General features: G+C 38.9%; 2 protein-coding genes across 2 annotated transcripts in view; both read right to left on the bottom strand.

Annotated features, from left to right (window-relative positions):
• The window catches only part of LOC126773234 (cytochrome P450 6k1-like), a 43,599-nt gene that overhangs the window by 5,977 nt on the left and 14,663 nt on the right, over positions 1–22,959 (bottom strand). The window lies entirely within an intron of this gene.
• Positions 7,164–21,324, bottom strand: LOC126773313 (cytochrome P450 6k1-like). The gene is made up of 10 exons (XM_050494145.1): positions 21,148–21,324; positions 20,365–20,524; positions 19,581–19,781; positions 19,354–19,500; positions 15,697–15,881; positions 15,254–15,390; positions 14,645–14,763; positions 14,473–14,578; positions 10,547–10,795; positions 7,164–7,390 (listed from the first exon to the last, which is right to left on the bottom strand). Exons 2-10 carry the CDS (start codon positions 20,521–20,523, stop codon positions 7,218–7,220), a joined length of 1,476 nt encoding a protein of 491 aa, XP_050350102.1. The 5' UTR covers position 20,524; positions 21,148–21,324; the 3' UTR covers positions 7,164–7,217.

Below are 22,959 nucleotides of genomic sequence, written 5' to 3'. Positions count from 1 at the left end.
TAAGGTACATATATAACACATATCAAATCCAGCGCTACAAGATGAAGGCGATTTAACTGCGCAGAGGATTCGACAGGGCGGGCATAACTCTGCTTATATCCCCGAAACTGGTCACCAGTATATTGAAAGAACTCTTTAAGCCGCTGTATTAAGCTGATTATGAAATTGACGTAAACGGCGAGTACATCACACACTTCCGACGGAATGCTATCATGCTAATAGATAACCCCACCCCAATAAAAGGTTCATTAGTCTAAACTTGGTTTTGAACCCATAACCTTGGTAATCTATATCTTATAAGATAGAAACTACAATACCATCGAGACTGTCCAAATGTTATCACAGTTATCTATAGCCTGAATGATAAATATCCTTTTTATCATTTACAAAACATTTTATCATCTTTATTGTATATTTACATAAATGTACAATTTCTATCGTTAAAAAAGGGATGCAAGTTAACAGTATGTTATGGTAAAGCCACCTTTTTATCTAATAGGTAATTTAACTATTAAAGAAATCTCCATACTATGATCGATAAGGAAATCTCGTAGCGGAGAAGTAAGTAATAAAAGATAATGCGCAACACACGTGCGCGGGTGACTGTGGCTGCTTGAATGTGTCACAATTTGCAGTGGATGTGACGAGCTGGTAGGTCGGCAGCGTGACGGTAACTGGTCGAGACTCACGAATATATTATTCTAAGCATGATAGGTAGTAACAAATTAAAATGCTTAATTTAGAAATTTTATTTTTCTAAAAAAAAGAGAAGAGGCCTTAGCCCAGCAGTGGGATATTCATAGACTGTAACTGTTACGTGAACGGAACAATATAGATTATATCAAGAAGAACTGAAAAAGTACGCTAAGTGAGGGCTATATGAGGGCTAATTATTTATCATATATATATATATATATATATATATATATATTTCAATTCAAATGGATTGCTATTTTAATGGCCGCCATTGTCGTCCAATTTGTTGATTTTATTAAATCAGTCAGTGCGCACGGCCGGCACTGGCACTGTCCTGAGAGCAAGAGACCAAGAGACCAAGGGGGTAAAACCATAATAAAATAGGCACCCGTCTTATATTTTTTCACACTTGACGCCTGACAACCGACCAACCTGCATGACATACATCCCGTTTTACGAAACACTAGGACAAAGCGATAATTCTTTCAATCCATCCTTCGAAAAACGTAACAGCTTTCTGTTTAAATAAAACATTTTATCAATCAATGACGAATATAAGTCCTTTTATTATATTAACACAGGATTACGTTTAACAAACCAACAGAATTCTCGTTTCAAAACAATGGTCATTCAATTCTAGACAGTGTTTCAATTCAAATTACTAATTAGCACACCAAATCTATAATTATAATAAATCTGTCTCAATCCTAGATACGGCTTAACGGATTTGAGTGCGATTTCTTACAATGTATTGTGGCTAACTTCACTTTGTGTCATTTCAATTGATTTATAAATAATAAAGCTATGTCAATTTAAAGTCACGTCGAACATTCATTCGATGCATTGCTATAGAATCCAAACTCCTTCTTCCAATGCAAAATGAACTCAGATCTATACGATCAATCATATTAAATAGAGTTCAGCTTATTCTGGTATTAATTGGTTAACTCGCACATGCGTAGATATAATAATAATAATAATATATTTAAACACACAAACATAAAACATAAGTTGACATATGGATTACAGATTGTTAAGCTTATTTACTAAGGCAAATCAAAAAAAAATCAACAGCCAATCGTTGTCCACTGCTGAACATAGGCCTCTCCCAAGGTGCGCCAAAGCTCCCTGTCCTCCGCCTTCCGCATCCAGTTGGTGCCCGCCACCTTCTTAAGGTCGTCGGTCCACCTGGCTGGAGGGCGCCCTACGCTGCGCTTGCCGATTCGCGGTCTCCACTCTAGGACTCGTCTGCTCCAACGGCCATCGGTCCTACGACATACGTGACCAGCCCACTGCCACTTCAGCCTGCTAATTTTGCAAGCTATGTCGGTGACTCCGGTTCTTTTCCGGATAATCTCATTTCTGATCTTATCCTTCAAAGATACTCCGAGCATAGCTCGCTCCATAGCACGCTGAGCGACTTTGAATTTGTGGACTAGACCCGCAGTTAGTGTCCACGTTTCGGCACCGTATGTCATGGCAGGTAAGACGCATTGGTTGAAGACTTTCGTCTTCAAACATTGAGGTATAGACGACTTGAGGACTTGATGAAGGTTGCCAAATGCTGCCCATCCCAAGCGAATTCTTCGATCGGCTTCCTTCTCGAAGTTGATCCTACCGACTTGTATTATCTGTCCTAGGTAGGTATATTCACTAACAACTTCGAGAGGTTTCCCCTCGACGTATATCGGTCCCGGCACGACATGCCTATTGAACATGACCTTGGTCTTGTCCAAGTTCATACCGAGACCGACACACCGGAAAGACTCGCTTAGGCTACGCAGCATTTCGGTGAGTTGTTCCAGCGACTCTGCTATGATGACGATATCGTCGGCAAATCGAAGGTGTGAGATGTACTCGCCGTTTACATTGACTCCATACCTAGTCCAATCCAGCGTTTTGAAAACGTCTTCCAACGCGTTGGTGAACAGTTTCGGGGATATTACATCCCCCTGTCTCACCCCACTGCGCAGTTGGATCGCCTTCGTCTTACAGTCCTGGATGTGGACAGTCATTGTAGCGGCGTTGTACAGACATCTCAGTACCTCGATATATCTCCAATCGATATGACATCTCTGCAATGAGTCGAGCACTGCCCAGGTTTCGATGGAGTCGAAGGCTTTCTCATAGTCCACAAATGCCATACACAGCGGCTGATTGTACTCTTCGGTCTTCTGCACAATCTGCCGAACAGTATGGATGTGGTCCACGGTGCTGTAGCCTGATCGAAAGCCAGCTTGCTCTGGGGGCTGGAACTCGTCAAGTCGTCTGGCGAGACGGTTCGTGACGACTCTTGAGAACAGCTTATACACGTGACTCAGGAGGGAGATTGGTCTGTAGTTTTTCAAGAGGGTTTTATCACCTTTCTTGAAAAACAGTACCACCTCACTCCCGCTCCACGTTTCCGGGGTCTTGCCATGTTGGATGACTGAATTAAAGAGGCTTGCTAGCTCTTTCAGGACCGGAGTCCCGCCTGCCTTAAGCAACTCTGTTGTGATTCCGTCATCTCCCGGAGTTTTGTTGTTTTTAAGCTGTTCTAGAGCCGCCCTAATCTCTCCTTGGTCAACGACCGGGAGCTCCTCGGATTAATGGCGCATAAGAGGGGCGCGCTGGTCATCAATACTGATTCCCACGGGTTTATCCGATCTTGAAGAGAACAACTGCCCATAAAACCTCTCTACTTCTCCGACAATCTCAGGCCTAGAGGTAACGACCCCACGATTTACTAAGGCATAACATTATAATTTTGGTTTTGCTATATGTCTACCTCATAAGGTTAACTATAAACTTTTGTCATCATCATCATCAACACTTCATCAGCCACTGTTAGACATCGGCCTCTCTAATGGCATGCCACTGAGCTCCATCTTCAGCTCTGAGTCTCCAAGACTGCCAGCTTGTTTGTGTATATTGTCACTCCACGTCTACTCCAACGGTTGTCGGTTCTACGACATATGTGTCCAGCCCACTGCCACTTCAGCTTCAGTTTACTAATCCTTTGGGTTACGTCGACAACCTTGGCTCTATGTCGGATCACCTCGGATTTGGGATTCGATCTTTCAGAAAAACTTCGAGCATAGCCCTTTTGCACAGCTCTCTGAGCGACCTTAAAATGGTAGACCAAACGCACTGTCAGTGTCCACGTCTCTGCTCTGTAAGTCAAAACCGGTAAGACGCATTTGTTGAAGACTTCAGTCTTCAAGAATTGCGGTATTTGTCACGAAAAGACTTGACCAAGTTTCCTATACGCTGCCCAGCCCAGCTGTATTCTTCTGCATGCTCACTTCTCAAAGCTGTTTCGATCCAACTACAAAGTTTCCCCAATACTCCTGAACAACATCCAGAGGAACTCGGTTAAGAGTTCTTTGAGAAGAATAGATTAAGAGACATTATCTTGGTTTTGTCCAAGTTCATCTGGAAACCAATTTGAACAGATGAATCAGCCATTATGCTCAGCATATACTGCTTGTCGTGCACGGTTTCTACCACTATGACGATATCGTCTGCAAATCTCGTGTGAAAGGCACTCGCCGTTTATTTTTATGCCTCGCCATTCTCAGTGCAGCGTCTTGAACGTATCCTCTAATGCATTAGTGAACAATTTCGGGGAAATGAAATCCCCATGTCTCACTCCTCGATGCATTAAGGGTCAGACTGCTGATTTTGTACTTTGACGGTCATAACAGTAGTGTCATGCAGCAACGTCAGCACTTGGATGTATCGCAAAACGATTTGGCACCGTTGTAAGGACTCCAGAACAGTACTCTTTTAATATGGTAATAAAATCTGTTCCAAAACAACGCACCATTTGCAATGTCGTTTTTATAAAATATTAATTCCTATGCTTTCATAATAATTATGTGATTAATATCGAGACAAGACCATAGCCTATTTTTAGCACCATTCATAGCTTTGACAATTCTATCCAATTCAATTCCATTTATTTGCTTTAAACATAATATACAGGCTTAGTCACCACACACATACATACGCGTTTATTTTCGGTTTGTAAATAACTTTGTAAATTAAAGTTTATAGGCTAGCCTCATTTCGTTGGCATATATTTATTCAGTTTTGTCATGTTTTTTTTTAATATAAATAAAGCCTAAATTAAATACAAACGTAAATTAATAATAGTATGATGACAGTGATCTCTTCAAGTTACACGCGGGTAAAACCACGGGCACAGCTAGCTAATCGATAAATTTGCTCCGTAATTAAATAAATCTAATCCATTATGGATCCTACCTTTCTGATTGTTCGTACCTGTACCTGAACTTGACTGATAGTGCAACCTAAGAGTTCTATATTGATTGCTAAAAAGTCACTTCTTTAATTTAATAGAGAAACCCGTATCTGTTGAAGTCTGGAGCGACTTGAGACACAATATTCATTCGTTAGCAGTGGCTAATGAAAATTTTCCACTAAGAGCGACTTGACTAACCGTCAACGCTACAAACTGACTTGTAAGGCTAGTACAGTCTTTTCCTTATACTCTCAATCCACGAGCCAATAAACACTTCGGGACACCAATCTTTGTGCCAGGCACACATATCTGTACATACTCTCACTATTGTTGACTAACCACGCTTTATACAAAATGCTATATTGTAATATTAAATTAAAAAACAAATCAAATTCCTTCACTAAAAAAATCTTATTTTATTTGTAGAACATTTGATGTACAAAGAAATATTCAACAGTAGTATTTCTTGTACATGCAACTTTGCTAGATTAAGGCCTGAAACCTATTAGCTTATTCCTTTATTAACATACAATAGTATTACATACTTTATCACTACAATGCCAATATCAATCCAATCAACCAATTGAGCACGGGTCGTGTTCAAGCAATTACAAATGCGATATAAACACTCAATATCACTATTCGCTTTAAATTTTAGCGCGATCTACCTTCTCGCATAAATTTTTTATGCTATGATCGAAATTGGAATTCAAATATTGGTTGGATCTCACCGTAGTATTGATAGATCGTATCATATCAATGATACCGTTTGCACCAGCACCGTTTTTCGTGGCAGCACTCACGGAACGCCCTGGCGAAGGCAATTCGGAGAGTCCCGATGCTCCACCACCCCTCGTTGAGGTAAACGGTATATTCCTCCAACGACGTTAACCGATTTCTGGAACGTGAGTCACGCGAGTATTCATTTCTTTTACCTTTTCTACGCTTATGGCTGTATTAGGCATTTTTCTTAGTTATTATTGCGCAAGGTCAGTGTTAATTAATAATCCAAAAGTTAGGTACAAGCTAACTTGTGAAGTTACTAAGAAACTTATAGTAAAATAAATCGTAACTTCTTTTTCTTTGAGTGGACTTAAAACTGAATCTTGCAGATGGGGTGCAAATCCCACGTCGGGCTAATGAAAAGTCATTCGGCTGTTATATACACACTTGTGCACTATAATATGTCTTGCGCAGTCGACTAATCTCTCTTGAGATTGGCTACCGTGGCCGAAATTGTTTAAGAAATCATAATGATGAAAAGACGTTAGTTTCAGTTAAAATATATGTTTTATAATTTTTTTGTACTCGTAACACATTCAAGTACCATCAATCAGTGTTTTTTTCTATTGTAAATATTTAAATAATTATCACCAATTAACCACATGCAATACTGAATGATATTTTTTTTTTCTGAACCGGCAACCATCGAAATTTATTTTTAATATTGATGGCTATGAGTCATGTTATGAAATTAAATTCATTATAAAATAATAATAACAAAAGTAAATCACAACAACACTACGCGTGTAGATTCATAAACATAGCTTTTTCCGTGTTTACAATAAAATAATTAAATTAACTTTATATGCCTTGAATAAAGGTTCAATCAATACACAGTTTTAGGGCGATATAATCACTTGAATTACATGAAAAAAATATTTAATAGTTGAAGATATACTTGATATTAACACAAAAGACAAAATCAAAAACTCAATGGATATTATTATAGCGTAGGTTATAGCAGGAGGAGTGTTGAGTGAGTTAGATGTGAAGAAAAAAGTTTATAAACGGAACAGTTTATTTAAAGACACAACACAGATTTACTCAGAGACACTAGTTGTCGATGCTTGCTTAATGATGATATCAGCTATAGTTGTTGATTGCGAGATTATGACAGAACAGAAACAAAGTGAGTTGTTTAGCGCGTGGCGTACAGCTGACTGACGGTGCATCAGCTCAAGCACTGCCCCTCTGTGACGTAGACGTTCCGAAGACAATGGGAACGGGCTGCGGCCGATCCATCAACTCTCCACTAACAAATTATGTTTGTATATTCGCTTTACAAACAAATTATTTAATATTTTTATTATTTATTGATTACGCTACATTATATTAATGTCTTGAGAAAATTTCTCACACGAAACTGAATCTCACTTCATAAATTAATTCAACAGTTACCTCCCTCGCCTGGCTTCTTTGAATAAATAAAACCAAGTCAAACCTTTTATCAGATGTTTATTTAAATAATGCTAATAAATATCATTAGCTTATATTATTTTCTTGGAATGAATTCAACGTTCAACGTTTCTCCGGGCAGTAACAATAACCCACACTTATCCATCTTAATATCTGCAGGCTTGGGCATGTTCGGACAAGGTTTTATGTTGTAATTAAGTAGGACTGACGCCAAGGCAAATTGCATTGTCATAAAAGCGAATCTTTTGCCTGAAATATAGAAAAAAAAACACGTAAACGAATACGGAAAATTAATTTTCATAAATTCACTAAGTATTATAAGTACGAATACAACAGTATTCATCCTAATAATCTGGTAAAATTGCTTCCGAAATATTGTTAAGAATAGAGTGTATATTTGGTAACATTTTAATCTAGTAGCATTATATTTTATTATTTTTAGTACAAAATTATTTATCAGACAATAAAGATTCGACAAAACGCTGAATAGTACTACTCCGAATCCGTTCATATACACACATTGTCAATATGGACAGCAATCCCGCACGCAACTACGCAGAATAATGCGTAACGTGCTTTTCACGGTACGGGTACTTCGAAACATCAGATAGAGAATATTTCAACAGAAAACCCATTTAATTTTTACTGGCCCGACTCGAGTTTTGAACGATCGGCGATGAACCGACAATCTGCGGCCTTATATAGTTATATAAAGTAGTTGCCAGTAGTTGATGATGATACGAGATTTAAATTATGTTACTACAGCAATAAATAAGATAAAATAAATGTTTCTTTTGTTTTTTTTTTTTTTTTATATGCCCCGGGATGGCAAATGACTCTACTCCACCCGATGGTAAGTGGTAGTAGAGTCCAAACGCGACGACGGCCAGTACAGTCGGGAAGAACGTTCTGTACTAGCCGTCCCCGCCTTGCCGGCCCGCAAGATGCCTCTTCACGCCTCGTTTGAAGGAACCCGGGTTGTAAGAGGAGGGGAACACATGAGCTGGTAAGGAATTCCATTTTTTGGTAGTGCGACAAAGAAAGGAGTTGACAAATTTCTTTGTGCGCGATGGAATTGATGTCACAGTTAGGCGGTGACATCGAGAACCAACTCGCGTGGACTTAAGAAGAAAGGAGGAAGCAGGAATTAGAGAGAATAATTTCTCAGAGCACTCGCCGTGATACAGTCCATAGAAAGCGCTCAGTGCTGCTATCTCGCGACGCAATTGTAAAGGTTCAAGGGTGTTTGTGACCTTTACGTCGCCAATAATGCGCACTGCACGTCGCTGCAACCGGTCCAAGGCCTCCAGTAAGTACTTAGCGGAGCCATCCCAAAGGTGCGAGCAATATTCAACGCAAGACCGTACCTGTGTTTTGTATAACAGGCACAGTTGTTGTGGCGTGAAAAAACGCCGCACCTTGTTCAGAACTCCGAGTTTTCGTGAAGCTGTTTTTATAACAGCCTCAATGTAATCCCTTGGACTAAGGTTGCAGCGAACGTCCATCCCCAGCATGGCGATTAAGCTTTGTATCATCAGCGGTGTGCCACAAAGGGAGGGATGAGGGTAAAATGGTGACTTTTTTGCTGTGAGAGCGCATACCTGTGTTTTCTTGGCATTAAACTCAACAAGATTATCAGAACCTCATTTGGCGATGAGCTCTAACGTCCTATCGAGTTCAATGACAAGATTCTCCCGCCTCTCCTCAGTTTCCGCCCGCCCAGCCACTGCGCGTCCGTGGTATCCACCATGCACTGTACTATCATCTGCATAGCAATGTATGTTCCCAAGAGAGAGCATATCATTGATATGCAAAAGAAAGAGTGTGGGAGATAGCACAGATCCCTGGGGGACCCCAGCATTCACTATATAGAATTGTGAAGCGCAACCATCTACTAAAACACGAAGGCTACGCTTGTGTAGGAAGCTGGCAATCCAGGTGCATAGCTGAGCAGGCAGACCATATGCCGGTAGCTTGGAGAGAAGACTTCTGTGCCAGACCCTGTCGAAAGCCTTGGAGATATCGAGGCTGACAGCCAAAGATTCTCCATGCTTGTCGATAGCTTCACCCCAGAGGTGTGTTACGTACGCTAGAAGATCACCTGTGGACCGTTTTGGTCGAAACCCGTACTGACGATCATTAATTAGACAGTGATCTTCTAGGTAATGGATCAGTTGGTTGTTTAAAATCCGTTCCATCACCTTACAAAGTACTGAGGTGATAGCTATTGGTCGATAATTTGCCGGGTCAGACCGATCCCCTTTTTTGGGAACCGCTTGCACATTAGCTCTTCTCCAAGCCTCCGGCACACATCCCGAAGAGAGAGAAAGTTGGAACAGGCGCGTTAACACAGGAGACAACTCCGCCGCGCACTTTTTCAGCACAATGGCTGGTATTCCATCGGGACCGCTAGCTTTCCGTATATCAAGTGATTGCAGCTCCGCACGCACATCACGTTGCCTGATTTTGATGTCAGGCATCGTGTGGCCACATGAAGGTATTGTTGGTGGCTGCGCACTATAATCATCGGTCACAGAGTTGTCGGCAAAGAGTTTAGCCAGGAGGTCGGCTTTCTCCTGCGGACTGTGAGCTAGCGATCCGTCCGGATTTCTGAGCGGTGGCACCAAAGGTTGGCAGAAATTGTTTTGCACAGACTTGGTCAGACGCCAGAAGCTACGGGAGCCCCTAGGATGCGAAATAAGGTCATGACCAATCTGTACAATGCGCTGTGCATCCGCTCTCGTGTATGCCTTCCTACAGGACTTGGAATTTTTATTGTAGTTTGCTTTCAGTGAGTCAATGTTAGATGCCCCGCTAATGCAGCCGTTGATCCACGCGCGATGTGCCGCCTGCTTAGATGATACAGCGTCGGCACATTCACGAGTGAACCAACGGTTACGCGTGCCCCTATTGATGAGATCTGAGCTAGGAATGTAGTATTCCATTCCTAACATGATCTCATCAGCAACAGCAGCGGCACTAGCTGTCGGGTCATTCCCACTGAAGCAACGTTCCTTCCAAGGGACTGACGCATAGTAATCGCGACTTATAGTGCCAAACGCGACGTTTGCATACCGCTGATGGCGGCAGCTTGGCCTGTGGCACTTTGATAGATATAAGGCCGTGATCCGAAGAACCAAGTGGAGCTTGAACCACAACCTGATATTCCACCGGGTGAGAAGTCAGCAGAAGAAGACTGAAAGAATTGTAAAACATACAATCCATATTTTGATTAGCAAAAAAGCGTAACTATCAAACTATCTTTAATACTGGCTACTTTGAAGGTCGACATTCCGACAGTCGATATATTCAAAAATAAACTTCAACAGTTTATTATATTATTATTTTTTAATATCAGTTTATTTGTGTTATAATACTAAAAAAATGTAAAAAACGTATTCTTACCAATGCAGCCTCTTGGTCCGTCTCCAAACGGGAGATAGGAGTATGGTTCGATTTTAGATTTGTTTTCTGGTAGAAATCTATCAGGATCGAACTTGTGAGGCTCAGGAAAGTATTTAGGGTCATAATGCATCCCAATACTATTGATATAAACAACGGTACCAGATTCTATTGTTAATTTTTCATCTATGTTGTAGTCTTTCGCGGCTATTCTGTCGATCCAACCCATTGTTGGATATTTTCGAAGACCTTCTGTGAAAATTTGATTAAAAATATTCACTTGATTGAATGGTTTTTTACCTATGTATGTATATTTATGCTACCGTAGTATGTACATATACGTTTACTGGTATTTAAGAATAAACAAAATATGAATGATAATTTTTTGACATACCACATTTGTAAAGCATGAATTGTAAATATAACAGTAATATCAGAACTATTACATTCATTAAAATGTCCAAGTTACGCCTATAGAGCTTATCCAGATAACACGTTTTACGTGCGAGTCTAGAGTGTATGCACGTTCTTACTGCTTTCGTATATCACGTTCCATTTTAAATATTTTCTTAATACGTCCACTCGCAGCAACAATCGCGCGTTTACTTGGACGCAGCTGGAAGAGTATTCTTCGAGCATTTCGAGTCAGTTGGCGAGGTTGGAGGATGCTTGCCTTTCACGCCGAAGGTTGTGGGTTCGATTCCCACCCAGGATAGATATTTGTGTGCATGAACGTGTCTGTTTGTCCTGAGTCTACGTGTAATTATCTATATAAGTATGTATTTACAAAAGAAAAATAGTATATGTAGTATATCAGTTATCTGGTTTCCATAGTACAATCTCTGTACAAGCTTAATTTGGGATCAGATGGCCGTGTGTGAAAAAAGTCCCACGATATTATTATTATTATTTAGTCATTCTTAATAGCTCGGCTAAGAGCCGGGATTTAAGTCGTACTCACGGGGCGAAGCCAAGTGAGCAGATACTTATTAAAACCTTAGGCTTTTAAATCATTTCCCGTTCACGTTCTGTTGAAAGTAATTTGCGCACAATTCGGCATTTGTTCAGTATCACAGCCTGCATATTAACATAAAGAAAATTTGGGAGATTTAGAGTTTTTAAGGACGTATGCATTTGTTTGGGTATGACGCCAGTTGTAGAAAGATAGATAGATACGTGCTATTTCTTCTTTTAGTTCCGTGTATTTTGTAAGTTTTTCATTTATGGTGCTTTGCAGATTGTGTGTATTGGGTATGGCAATATCTTTTAAAAAGGCCGTTTTTTGTACTTTGTCGACTATTGTAAGATCAGGTCTATTGCAGTGAACTGTGCGATCTGTAAATATGGCTCTGTCGTAGTATAATTTGTGAGTAGTATTTTCAAGTACTGTATTGGATGTACATTTATAGTATGCTATTCTGTCAGATAATAATTTGTATTTCAGGGCATCAGGTTCTAGGTGTACAATATTTGCAACCTGATCGTGTCTGCGCTTATAATCTGTTTGAATGTGCCAGTTATATGCTGTATCGATTCCGTAACATTATTGTATAGTCTACATAAATCTGTGCTTAAGTTTGTTATTTTCATTATGTATTTCTGGTAATTCCGGGTTTCTATAACCTGTATTGTGATCATAAACCCTTCAGTCTCAGGGAACAACTCGCCTCGACTCAGCCAAGCGTTCGACGCATTTTTGTCAACGTTACGGCATAGGTCTTCACGATGTCTTCCGTGCAGTGACTTACGGGCCCATTCAATTATTTTAGCATGCTGATCTATCTATTTTTCAGTGTTTTGCGTGTTTATATCCTATAAGTTCAATGGTGTGAGCTTTTTATCAGATTGTTCTATTGGAATATGTAAATTTGATGTGTTAGCCTGATTGTAACCCAAATATTTATATGTATCATTTTCTCCTAAGGGATCTTTTATTTCTCCGGTTTGTAGTTGATAATGCATTTGATGGTTCTGACCTGACTGTATTGCATTAATTTTGCATTTATCGATGCCAAATTTCATTTTAATGTCTTGGGAGAACCCTTCTGTTAACTTAATTAAACTTTTAAACGCCTTTTCTGTAGATAAAAATAATTTTAAATCGTCCATGTAAATTAAGTGGTTAATATTTAAAGATTCGTTATTATTTGTCAAACTATTTTTGTATTGTAGTGTGTATCCAATATTTGTAGAGTTTAATAAAGTAGAAAGAGGATTCAAGGCAAGGTAGAACTATAGAGGGCTTAATAATAAAAAATACCACGCCTTATTTTAATCTCATCTGTTTCAATAGTTTTATTTTGTAAATTGAGTGTAAGTTTAGCAGTCCATGTAAATAAAGCATGCTGTAAGAAATGTATAATTTGTGGATTAATTTTATAAACGTGTAAAATTTTTATTAACCAGCTGTGTGGTGCGGAATCGAATGCTTTTTTATAATCAATGTAAACTGTAAATAGATTACTTTTCATTTTTTGGGCTTGTTTAAGGATAACTGTGTCTATGGTTAATTGTTCTTTACAACCTTGGCTATGTTTTTTACATCCTTTTTGTTGTTCCTCTAAAATCGTATTTTGTTCTAAATGTTTGTAGATAGTGTGTGTAAGGCAGGCGGTAATGATTTTGTAAATTGTTTGAAGACAAGTAATTGGTCTGTATTTAGAGGGATTTGCTGTGTCATTGAGATCTTTGGGAAGCATGTAAGTGATACCTTTTGTTACATATGGAGGCATTCAGCTTGGGTTTGTAATAAAGTTATTAATATGAGTGTACAAATAGGGGTGAATATGCGTGAATTTCTTGTACCAGTAGTTATGGATTCGATCGGGACCAGGTGCTTTCCAATTATGTAATCGTTTGAATACGGTATAGGATAAGTCTATTTTAATTATTACTATTATTATTCTCATCATATTTATATCTCCGTTCATGGCTGGTTTTGGCTGCTATTATGGGCGATAACCAAGTAAAACCAGAATATGGTATGTATGTAGATTTTTTCAGATTCAATAATTTTAGACTGTGATGGATGTGACTAGGAATAACACCGGTGGTAGAAAGGACTATGGGTACGATTTATAATTTTTCTTGTTTCCAGATTTAATGCAATTTCGATTGTGCCTGTGAGTGTAATCAGTCTATGTAAGCGTTATGCAATATCCTGTGATATGTTGTATAGTCACCGGGTGTCTATGACATTTGCGGCATTTATCGTTTTTCACAGTAGGGTATTTAATTATATATTTCCTGCAATTTCTTGTGTTAATGATTTGATCTTGTATTGCTATTATAAATCCTTCAGTTTCCGGGAATACATTATAATTATTATTATATTCCTTGTACTGAACTAGCTCGCAGTCATATCACACTCGCGCGTCTGAAGGTTCAAGCAACTTGCATGCGATTTATGCGCGCTTGAACGTAGACCAATTTTATACGATTCTAGTAAAACGTCTCACCTGAACATGCTCAAATTTTCTTGAATCTAAAGAAAAAAGAACGAAAGCCTGTCATCACAGATCCTTAATACACTTATAGCTGAATGGGCCCAAACAGGATTTAAGCTCTGTTGACAAATAGTAAAGCAAAGTAGCAGTGTCAACTGTAAATGTCCAACAACTGGGTTAAGGCCTGTTCTCATTTTAAGAAGAGGATTTTGAGCTTATTCAGTCTTAATCAGTTCAGAGCTATTCCAATGCCGGTTGGTGGATCCACATGTGGCAGATTTTCAAACGCCACATGTAGGTTTTCTCATGATTTTCCATTACCACCGAGCACGAGATAGCTTAAGCATAAACAAAAATTAAGCACATAAAAATTCAGGAGTATTTCCCTGAATGGTTCTAATTCAGGGAAATACTCCATTTCAACCAATATCCACCGTTGGCCGGTCGTGGTATTTAATAAATAAATTTTAAATTATATTTTACCTTTAATAACACAATTAAGATATGTTAAATTTGATAGTATGTTTGTATCAAAATTTTCGCTCTCATTTTGTTGCGCAGCTTCTAATAATTCTTGATATAATTTATCCTAAAATAAAAAAGAGTATTAAAGTTACTGAAGTACTAAAGTATATACTCGTATGTATACATTTACCTGAAATATAGGATTATAGGCCAGTTCATATGTAATGAACGTCAAAGCCGTTCCTGAAGTTTCAAAGCCACCGAATAAGAAAATAGCAGCTTGAGCAATTATAACGTCGTCTGAGTAACCTGAAATGAAAAGAATATATTAATTAGTTTAATTGAATGAAGGTATGATAACTAATAAAGTTATGATAAATAAATTCGTTGGTCTAGCGGGTATATGTAAGGCTACAGATCCTGAAGTCCTGGGTTCCAATCCCAGTTTGAATCAGTAAAATGTTGTTTTTCCTGTCAAAAATTCTCAGTAGTCTGAAAGTTGAAGAGTGTACGCTCCCGTGACTCTGAAAGCACGTAAAGCCGTTGGTCCTGCACCTGAACTCTTTCCGGTCGTGTTGGATTGCCGTCCCATCGGATTATGAGATTTAGGAAAGAGAGTACTCCTGAGTTTGCGCTCGCACTTGTGTTCTATAATATCTCCTGCGCAGTTGACTAATCTCTAATGATATTGGCCGCCGTGTCCGAAATCGGTCTGGAGGACATTATAATATCGTCAATATTTCTTAATTGGTTACTTATTTGTCATTCTACTTAATAAACTAACTACTACATATTTTACCTTCATTTTCTTGTTGAATTTTAATCAAAATTTCAAGTAGATCTTTAGCATCTCTTTGATTTGTTTTACGTTGTCGTGTTACGGAATTAAATATTTCCTTAAAATATTTCGTTGCAGTCCTTGGAAAATATTTAAATCTGTAACAAGAATTATGTATTATTAACAATGTCAATTAATTTTATATATTTATATTGCTCACAAACCATAACACAGATAAGCATTCTAGATCAGATATTATTCATCTGCTTTAAAGTTATTTTTAGAACTTACCCTTTGAGCCTTATTAGAAATGAACTATGTGTAAAAGATACAATACTCGTTACGAACGAATCGATATATTATTGATTAAAAATTAAAAAAAAAAAATAATTGATATAATCATAGAAAGTAAAAATATATGACATTTAATAACATTATAGTATATTTAAAAAATATTAACCTACCTAAAAAAGTTGGTAATTTCTGGAAAAAAGAATATGCTAAACCATGAGATACCTCTATAGAGGTTAAATGTTGCGAAGTCATTTGTGACATCCCTAAGAGGTCCGACACCTGTGAGGGTCGCGTCGCTTTTAACACCAAAGGCAGATGAACCAATTATATCGGTCGTGTAATCTACGTACATTCTCTAAAAAATAAGAACGAAGAATATTATTTTACATATAAGAAAAATGTTGAAATGGATAATCTCATTTCTGATCTTATCCTTCAAAGATACTCCGAGCATAGCTCGCTCCATAGCACGCTGAGCGACTTTGAATTTGTGGACTAGTCCCGCAGTTAGTGTCCACGTTTCGGCACCGTATGTCATGGCAGGTAAGACGCATTGGTTGAAGACTTTCGTCTTCAAACATTGCGGTATAGACGACTTGAGGACTTGATGAAGGTTGCCAAATGCTGCCCATCCCAAGCGAATTCTTCGATCGGCTTCCTTCTCGAAGTTGATCCTACCAACTTGTATTATCTGTCCTAGGTAGGTATATTCACTAACAACTTCGAGAGGTTTCCCCTCGACGTATATCGGTCCCGGCACGACATGCCTATTGAACATGACCTTGGTCTTGTCCAAGTTCATACCGAGACCGACACACCGGGAAGACTCGCTTAGGCTACGCAGCATTTCGGTGAGTTGTTCCAGCGACTCTGCTATGATGACGATATCGTCAGCAAATCGAAGGTGTGAGATGTACTCGCCGTTTACATTGACTCCATACCTAGTCCAATCCAGCGTTTTGAAAACGTCTTCCAACGCGTTGGTGAACAGTTTCGGGGATATTACATCGCCCTGTCTCACCCCACTGCGCAGTTGGATCGCCTTCGTCTTACAGTCCTGGATGTGGACAGTCATTGTAGCGGCGTTGTACAGACATCTCAGTACCTCGATATATCTCCAATCGATATGACATCTCTGCAATGAGTCGAGCACTGCCCAGGTTTCGATGGAGTCGAAGGCTTTCTCATAGTCCACAAATGCCATACACAGCGGCTGATTGTACTCTTCGGTCTTCTGCACAATCTGCCGAACAGTATGGATGTGGTCCACGGTGCTGTAGCCTGATCGAAAGCCGGCTTGCTCTGGGGACTGGAACTCGTCAAGTCGTCTGGCGAGACGGTTCGTGACGACTCTTGAGAACAGCTTATACACGTGACTCAGGAGGGAGATTGGTCTGTAGTTTTTCAAGAGGGTTTTATCACCTTTCTTGAAAAACAGTACCACCTCACTCCCGCTCCACGTTTCCGGGGTCTTGCCATGTTGGATGACGGAATTAAAGAGGCTTGCTAGCTCTTTCAGGACCGGAGTCCCGCCTGCCTTAAGCAACTCTGTTGTGATTCCGTCATCTCCCGGAGCTTTGTTGTTTTTAAGCTGTTCTAGAGCCGCCCTAATCTCTCCTTGGTCAACGACCGGGAGCTAATCGGATTAATGGCGCATAAGAGGGGCGCGCTGGTCATCAATACTGATTCCCACGGGTTTATCCGATCTTGAAGAGAACAACTGCCCATAAAACCTCTCTACTTCTCCGACAATCTCAGGCCTAGAGGTAACGACCCCACCATTTTCAGTTTTAAGTTTTTTGTCAGACGCGGCCTCCCAAACTTGCGAGCGAACACTTTCGATCCCCGATTTTGCTCAATCGCAGCCTTGATGGCACGGGTATTGGAGCGTCGGAGATCGCGTCGCGTCAGCGTTTTTATTGTTCGGTTTAAGGCCTTATCTGACAAAAACGATGGTAGTTCTCGTCGTTTTCTCATGAGCTCGAGAGTTTTGGTGCGTTGTCTCTTCTGTGGCGGAAAACACTTGCGGGATGTGTTTTGCAGTATTTTGACCAGCGTGTCAGTTTTCTCATCAATACTGTTTACGGTTTCCAACACGGTGAATTGATTTTGAAGTTCCATTTGGAACTTTTCGGAGCCTTGAGCAGCTTGGAGCATGGTAGGTCGGAGAGTAGACCTCATCATTCTCGATCTTTCGGCTTTGAAGTCGATATTTAGAGTGCCTCGAACCAAGCGGTGATCACTTCCGGTATTAAACCTGTTCATCTCTAAATATGTGCCTTTTATTCGAATTGATAAAGTCTATCTCGTTCCTTGTCACGTTAACGGGGCTTCGCCAAGTCCACCTCCTCTGAGGCTTCTTTTGAAAGAAAGAATTCATCAAAAAGAGCCCCTGCGCTTCGAGAAAGTTTACCAGCATTTACCCCCTGTGATTTCTGCAGCCCAAGCCATAAGGTCCGACTTTCGATTCACCGCTATCTTGTACTCCCACTTTAGCATTAAAGTCTCCCATAACAACATTGTAGTGGGCCTTCGAGGTGTCGTTGAGGGCCTTCACGATGTCCTCGTACATCGTTTCGACCACATCATCAGAGTATGGCGAAGTTGGCGCATATACCTGTACGACCTTCAGGGAATACCTGTCGGAAAGTTTTAGGACAAGGTACGCTACCCGGTTCGACACACTACTGATTTCCACAATGCTGCTAATGAGATCCTTTTTGACTAGGAAACCGACACCACCCTGGAAGAGGTTATCACCTTCGCGGAAGTAAAGTAAGTTACCGGACTCTAGAGTTATCGTGTCCTCCCCCTGTCTTCGGACTTCAGATAACCCCAGTATATGCCAGTTTATATGACTTAACTCTACTTCTAATTCGGCGAGGTGATGGTCCAGCCTCATCAAGCGTCCATTGTACGTTGCCATGTGAAGTCGTCTTATATGCTAGCCTGCCGTGAATCGGTGATTCTTAGCACCCCCTGCCCTGCCGATACCGCGACCGCTACCTTGGTCGGGCCTAGCGGGCTTGCCGGTAACCGGGGGCCTTTTTTTGGGCGCATCTGCCATTGAGAAGGGTGTGCCCATACTCGCCGCGCTGGGCAGGCGTGTTGGCGAGCGCAGTAGGGGGGTGAGATGTTTTTGGGGGGGACGCTGCTGCCCATACCCCCTTTTCCCCGTCCCTCAGTCGCCTCTTACGACACCCACGGGATGAGATTGGGGGAGTACTATTCTAAGCCGGTACTCCACGGCTACACGGTTACACTGGTTCACTCGCCCTTCAAACTGGAACTTAATAATACTAAGTATTGCTGTTCGGCGGTATAGCATATTATGAGTGCATGGTACCTAACTAAATGGACAGGCACTAACCCTACCAACAAGTATTAAAAAATGCATTCAAAAGTTATAAAACGTCTAGAGAGACACCGATATTGCTGTACATTTTAGTTTAAATATTTTAGAAATGCAAATAAAACACAATTCACCTTTATATACTCAAAATAAAATTAAGTGATTAGTGCAGCCGATATGGCCCAGTGTTAAGAACGCGTGAATCTTAACCGATGATCGTGGGTTCAAACACGGGCAAGCACCACTGAATTTTCATGTGCTTAATTTGTGATTATAATTCATCTCGTGCTATACGGTGAAGAAAAACATCGTGAGGAAACTTGCATGTGTCTAATTTCACTGAAATTCTGTCACATGTGTATTCCACCAACCCGCACTGGAGCAGCGTGGTGGAATAAGCTCCAAACCTTCTTCTCAAAAAGGAGAGGAGGCCTTTAGCCCAGCAGTGGGATATTCACAGGCTAGTACGGATTACCTTAAGATGAATCTTAATGTCGCGGTCGTTGTGGATCCTCTGAACCAATTCCTTAGCTTTGGTTTGCATTAAGTCTTGAAGAATCCTAAGCCTGGAGGTTGTGAACACGCCGCTAAGATGTTTTCGCATCGTGGACCAGATAGGATCCTATTCGTATATTAAATTCCATGAGTATCAAATTAATAAAGGTCCATGAAGAAGTGCATTTGTACATTTAAATAACTCACATTTACTGTGAACAAATTAAGACCTCCGATAGGGTCAGTTTCGCCACTGCTTAAGAAGCGATTCCGGAAGTTGCCAAAATTCTTGATTAGGATGTCGCGAGCAATTTCTGAAGAGTTGATAACGATACCAGGTCTCCAGAGGATCCAGATGCCTATGTACGGGCTTTTCAACTGTTGGTTCATTCGACGAAACCAAAGGCCCTAAAAAACAAAAAACCGTGATTACATTTTAATTTATTATTATATTACCTGAACAAATGATTTTTTTTTATCTATTTTTGTTTATTTATTAATAAAACACATACACCGTGTTTTTTATTAATAAATAAACCTACCTAACTAAGAAAGTAAGGACGTTATTTTTATTGGCAAAATTATTGGCAGACTTCACTATAAAAGAGACAACCTTGCCAAAAAAAACACGGAATTGATTTTGTGGAGACGGAAATTTAGTGTAACGGGTTTGTCTTTCTTTTCGCGTATATGTTCCATGTTTATCACTGTTTATTATATCTTTATAACAACTGCGACGCAATTGTTACCAAAATTATTGTCTGTTATTCTCAGTAGAATCAAAATTTATGAATAAAAACTGGCAGCCTTGCATTAAATTAAATACATGACGATTCAAATAGCCTGTAATGTAAACTTAATCGAATAAAGAATTATTTTATTGAATTTGCGTATTCAATAAAATAATTCTCCGCATTGGTAATAATACTATTCTAATTTATTACGAAATACCAATAAACGACAATGGTTTAACAGTCATAGCAGAACTCACAGCATTTTCTCTCTGGATGAATGTGAGATTGCCTAGCACTGGAACTGGAGTTAGATGAGGAACGCCACGGTCCGCCCAGTACCTCTTGATTTTCAACCATTTTATATATAACCAGAATATAAAACACAGCCCAGCACCAAAGAGAAGTGGTAGGTTCATGCTGAAATATAATATTTAAAAGGTGCAACTGGTGCTGTTATGATTTAATGTCATGTTATATCATGCGAATAATTTTGGGCCACTTTGATTTTAATCATGGTAAAGCCAACCTGGCGCCGTTGGAGACGTCATCGAAATTCCACCTAATTGCATTAAATGTATACTTAACTTAATTATACAGGCAATAGACCGATTTCGATCACTGCGGCCAATCTCAAGAGAGATTTGCCAAGAGAATTTTCTGACAGAAAAACCTAGTAACTTTTTATTGGCCCGACCTGGGAATTACCCCAGGCCCTCAGGGTCTGCAGCCTTACATCAAGTCACTAAGCCAACAAGGCAGTCAAAACTAGTACAAATAATATAAGTGTATTATTAACTTTTATTTATTTAAATCAAGCTGTATTAATATTTTGTTCGAATTATCGACATACTGTGTGTTTATTGTTTTGATGAATAAAAAACTATATATGGAATTATAACTTGGACAAATATATTTAACAGTTTCAAGTTTACATTCCTGTTACTGCATGACTGCTTGTTTGTTTTTTCATTAATTCAATTTACAGTTATTATTTTTTGAAATATTACATCAGTATTAATTTAATGTATTTTTGAACTCACCTCACGGCACAATTTCACACTTAATCTGTATGTCTGTATGAACAGTTTGACTAAGAATCGGTTTAGAACTGTGGTTGGTGATATCTACTCTTCATGACCTTCGTTATATAAGCACTGTGTCAACTTGAAGCGTTAGTGACGCTAAGTAGAGCGATATATTTTATATATATTTGAAAGAAATCTCCATACTATGATCAATAAGGAAATATCGTAGGCATGAAGTAAGTAATAAAAGATAATGCGCAACACACTTGCGCGGGTGACTGCGGCTGCTAGTATGTGTCACAATTTGCAGTGGACGTGACGAGCTGGTAGGTCGGCAGCGTGACGGTAACTGGCCGCGATTTACGAATATATTATTCTAAACATGATAGGTTGCAAATTAAAATGCTTAATTTAGAAATGTTATTTTTCTAAAGTACTATAATATTTTTAAATATATTCTAATACCTCAAAAAAAAGAAGAAGAGGCCTTAGCCCAGCAGTGGGATATTCACAGGCTGTTACTATTACTGAACGAAACAATATAGATTATATTCAGAAAAACTGAAAAAATACGATAAGTGAGGGCTATATAATTGTTTCTCCAATATCTTATATATGAATAAGCAATAAGATATCACAAATACCTCTTACGTATAAAGGCATTTCAAAATCCGCTAAGAATAGAAACTGTGGACTTAAAACTGATTCTTGCAGACGGGGTGCAAATCCCACGTCGGGCTAATGAAAAGTCATTCGGCTGTTATATACACACTTGTGCACTATAATATGTCTTGCGCAGTCGACTAATCTCTCTTGAGATTGGCCACCGTGGCCGAAATCGTTCAAGAAAACATAATGATGAAAAGACTATAGTAGTTTCAGTTAAAATGTATGATTTATAATTTGCTTCTACTCGTGACACATTCAAGTACCATCAAGCAGTTTTTTTCTGTTGTTAATATTTAAATAATTATCATCAATTAACCGGCAATCATCGCAATTGATTTTTAATATTGATGGTCGTGAGTCATGTTATGAAATTAAATTCGTTATAAAATAATAATAACAAAAGTAAATCACAACAATACTAAGCGTGTAGATTCATAAACATAGCTTTTTCCATGTTGACAATAAAATAATTAACTTTATATGCCTTGAATAAAGGTTCAATCAAAGCTCAGTTTTAGGGCGATATAATAACTTGAATTACCTGAAAAAAATATTCAATAGTTGAAGATATACTTGATATCAAAATTGATCCGCACCTCCACAAAAGACACAATCTAAAACACAATGGCTATTAATATCTTGAGAATATTTCTCATGCGAACCTTGCTCTTACTTTATGTTATCATAAAAAAATGAATTCTTATCATAACACAATAATTTAAACATTTTAAAAGATAAAAATTGATCTTTGACTCTAGAATAATATATATTCAGAAATAATTATGTAATATTATTTTTTTGTTGATAATGAATAATAATTATTTTCTCAAACACCTCAACACATACAAAGGGCCATAGCTATCTGATTCCTTAGTACGCTCTCCTATTCATTATTATTGTGTTTTTTTCAATTAACAATCCATAAAAAATGAATATCTTCCCTCTGGTATGCAAAGTCCTGTAAGCATGAAATTTCTTTTGACATTAGTTTACTAACCAATTATTAAATATTTAATTAAATTTATTGTAAGAAATAAAATTAAAATTATAATAATATTTTTTTTTATATTAATTATAGGTTGTATTCAATTAATTATTTTATTTTATTATAATATTTTTCTATACATCTACTGTAGTGTTGTCCGTAGTTTCTACGCA

Source organism: Nymphalis io, chromosome 14 (genome assembly GCF_905147045.1).
Source record: "Nymphalis io chromosome 14, ilAglIoxx1.1, whole genome shotgun sequence".
In the NCBI taxonomy this organism is placed as follows: Eukaryota; Metazoa; Arthropoda; class Insecta; order Lepidoptera; family Nymphalidae; genus Nymphalis; species Nymphalis io.
The sequence above is the reverse complement of the archived record's forward strand: the minus strand, read 5'-3'. Positions and strand labels throughout refer to the sequence as shown.

Excerpts from the sequence above, each read along its gene's own strand:
- LOC126773313 (XM_050494145.1), bottom strand. The coding sequence starts at position 20,523 with ATGAACCTACCACTTCTCTTTGGTGCTGGGCTGTGTTTTATATTCTGG. Across the intron at positions 14,579-14,644 it reads CCTATAATCCTATATTTCAG|GATAAATTATATCAAGAATT; the intron begins GTAAATGTATAC and ends TTTTTATTTTAG. Across the intron at positions 10,796-14,472 it reads TCTTAATTGTGTTATTAAAG|AAGGTCTTCGAAAATATCCA; the intron begins GTAAAATATAAT and ends AAATTTTCACAG.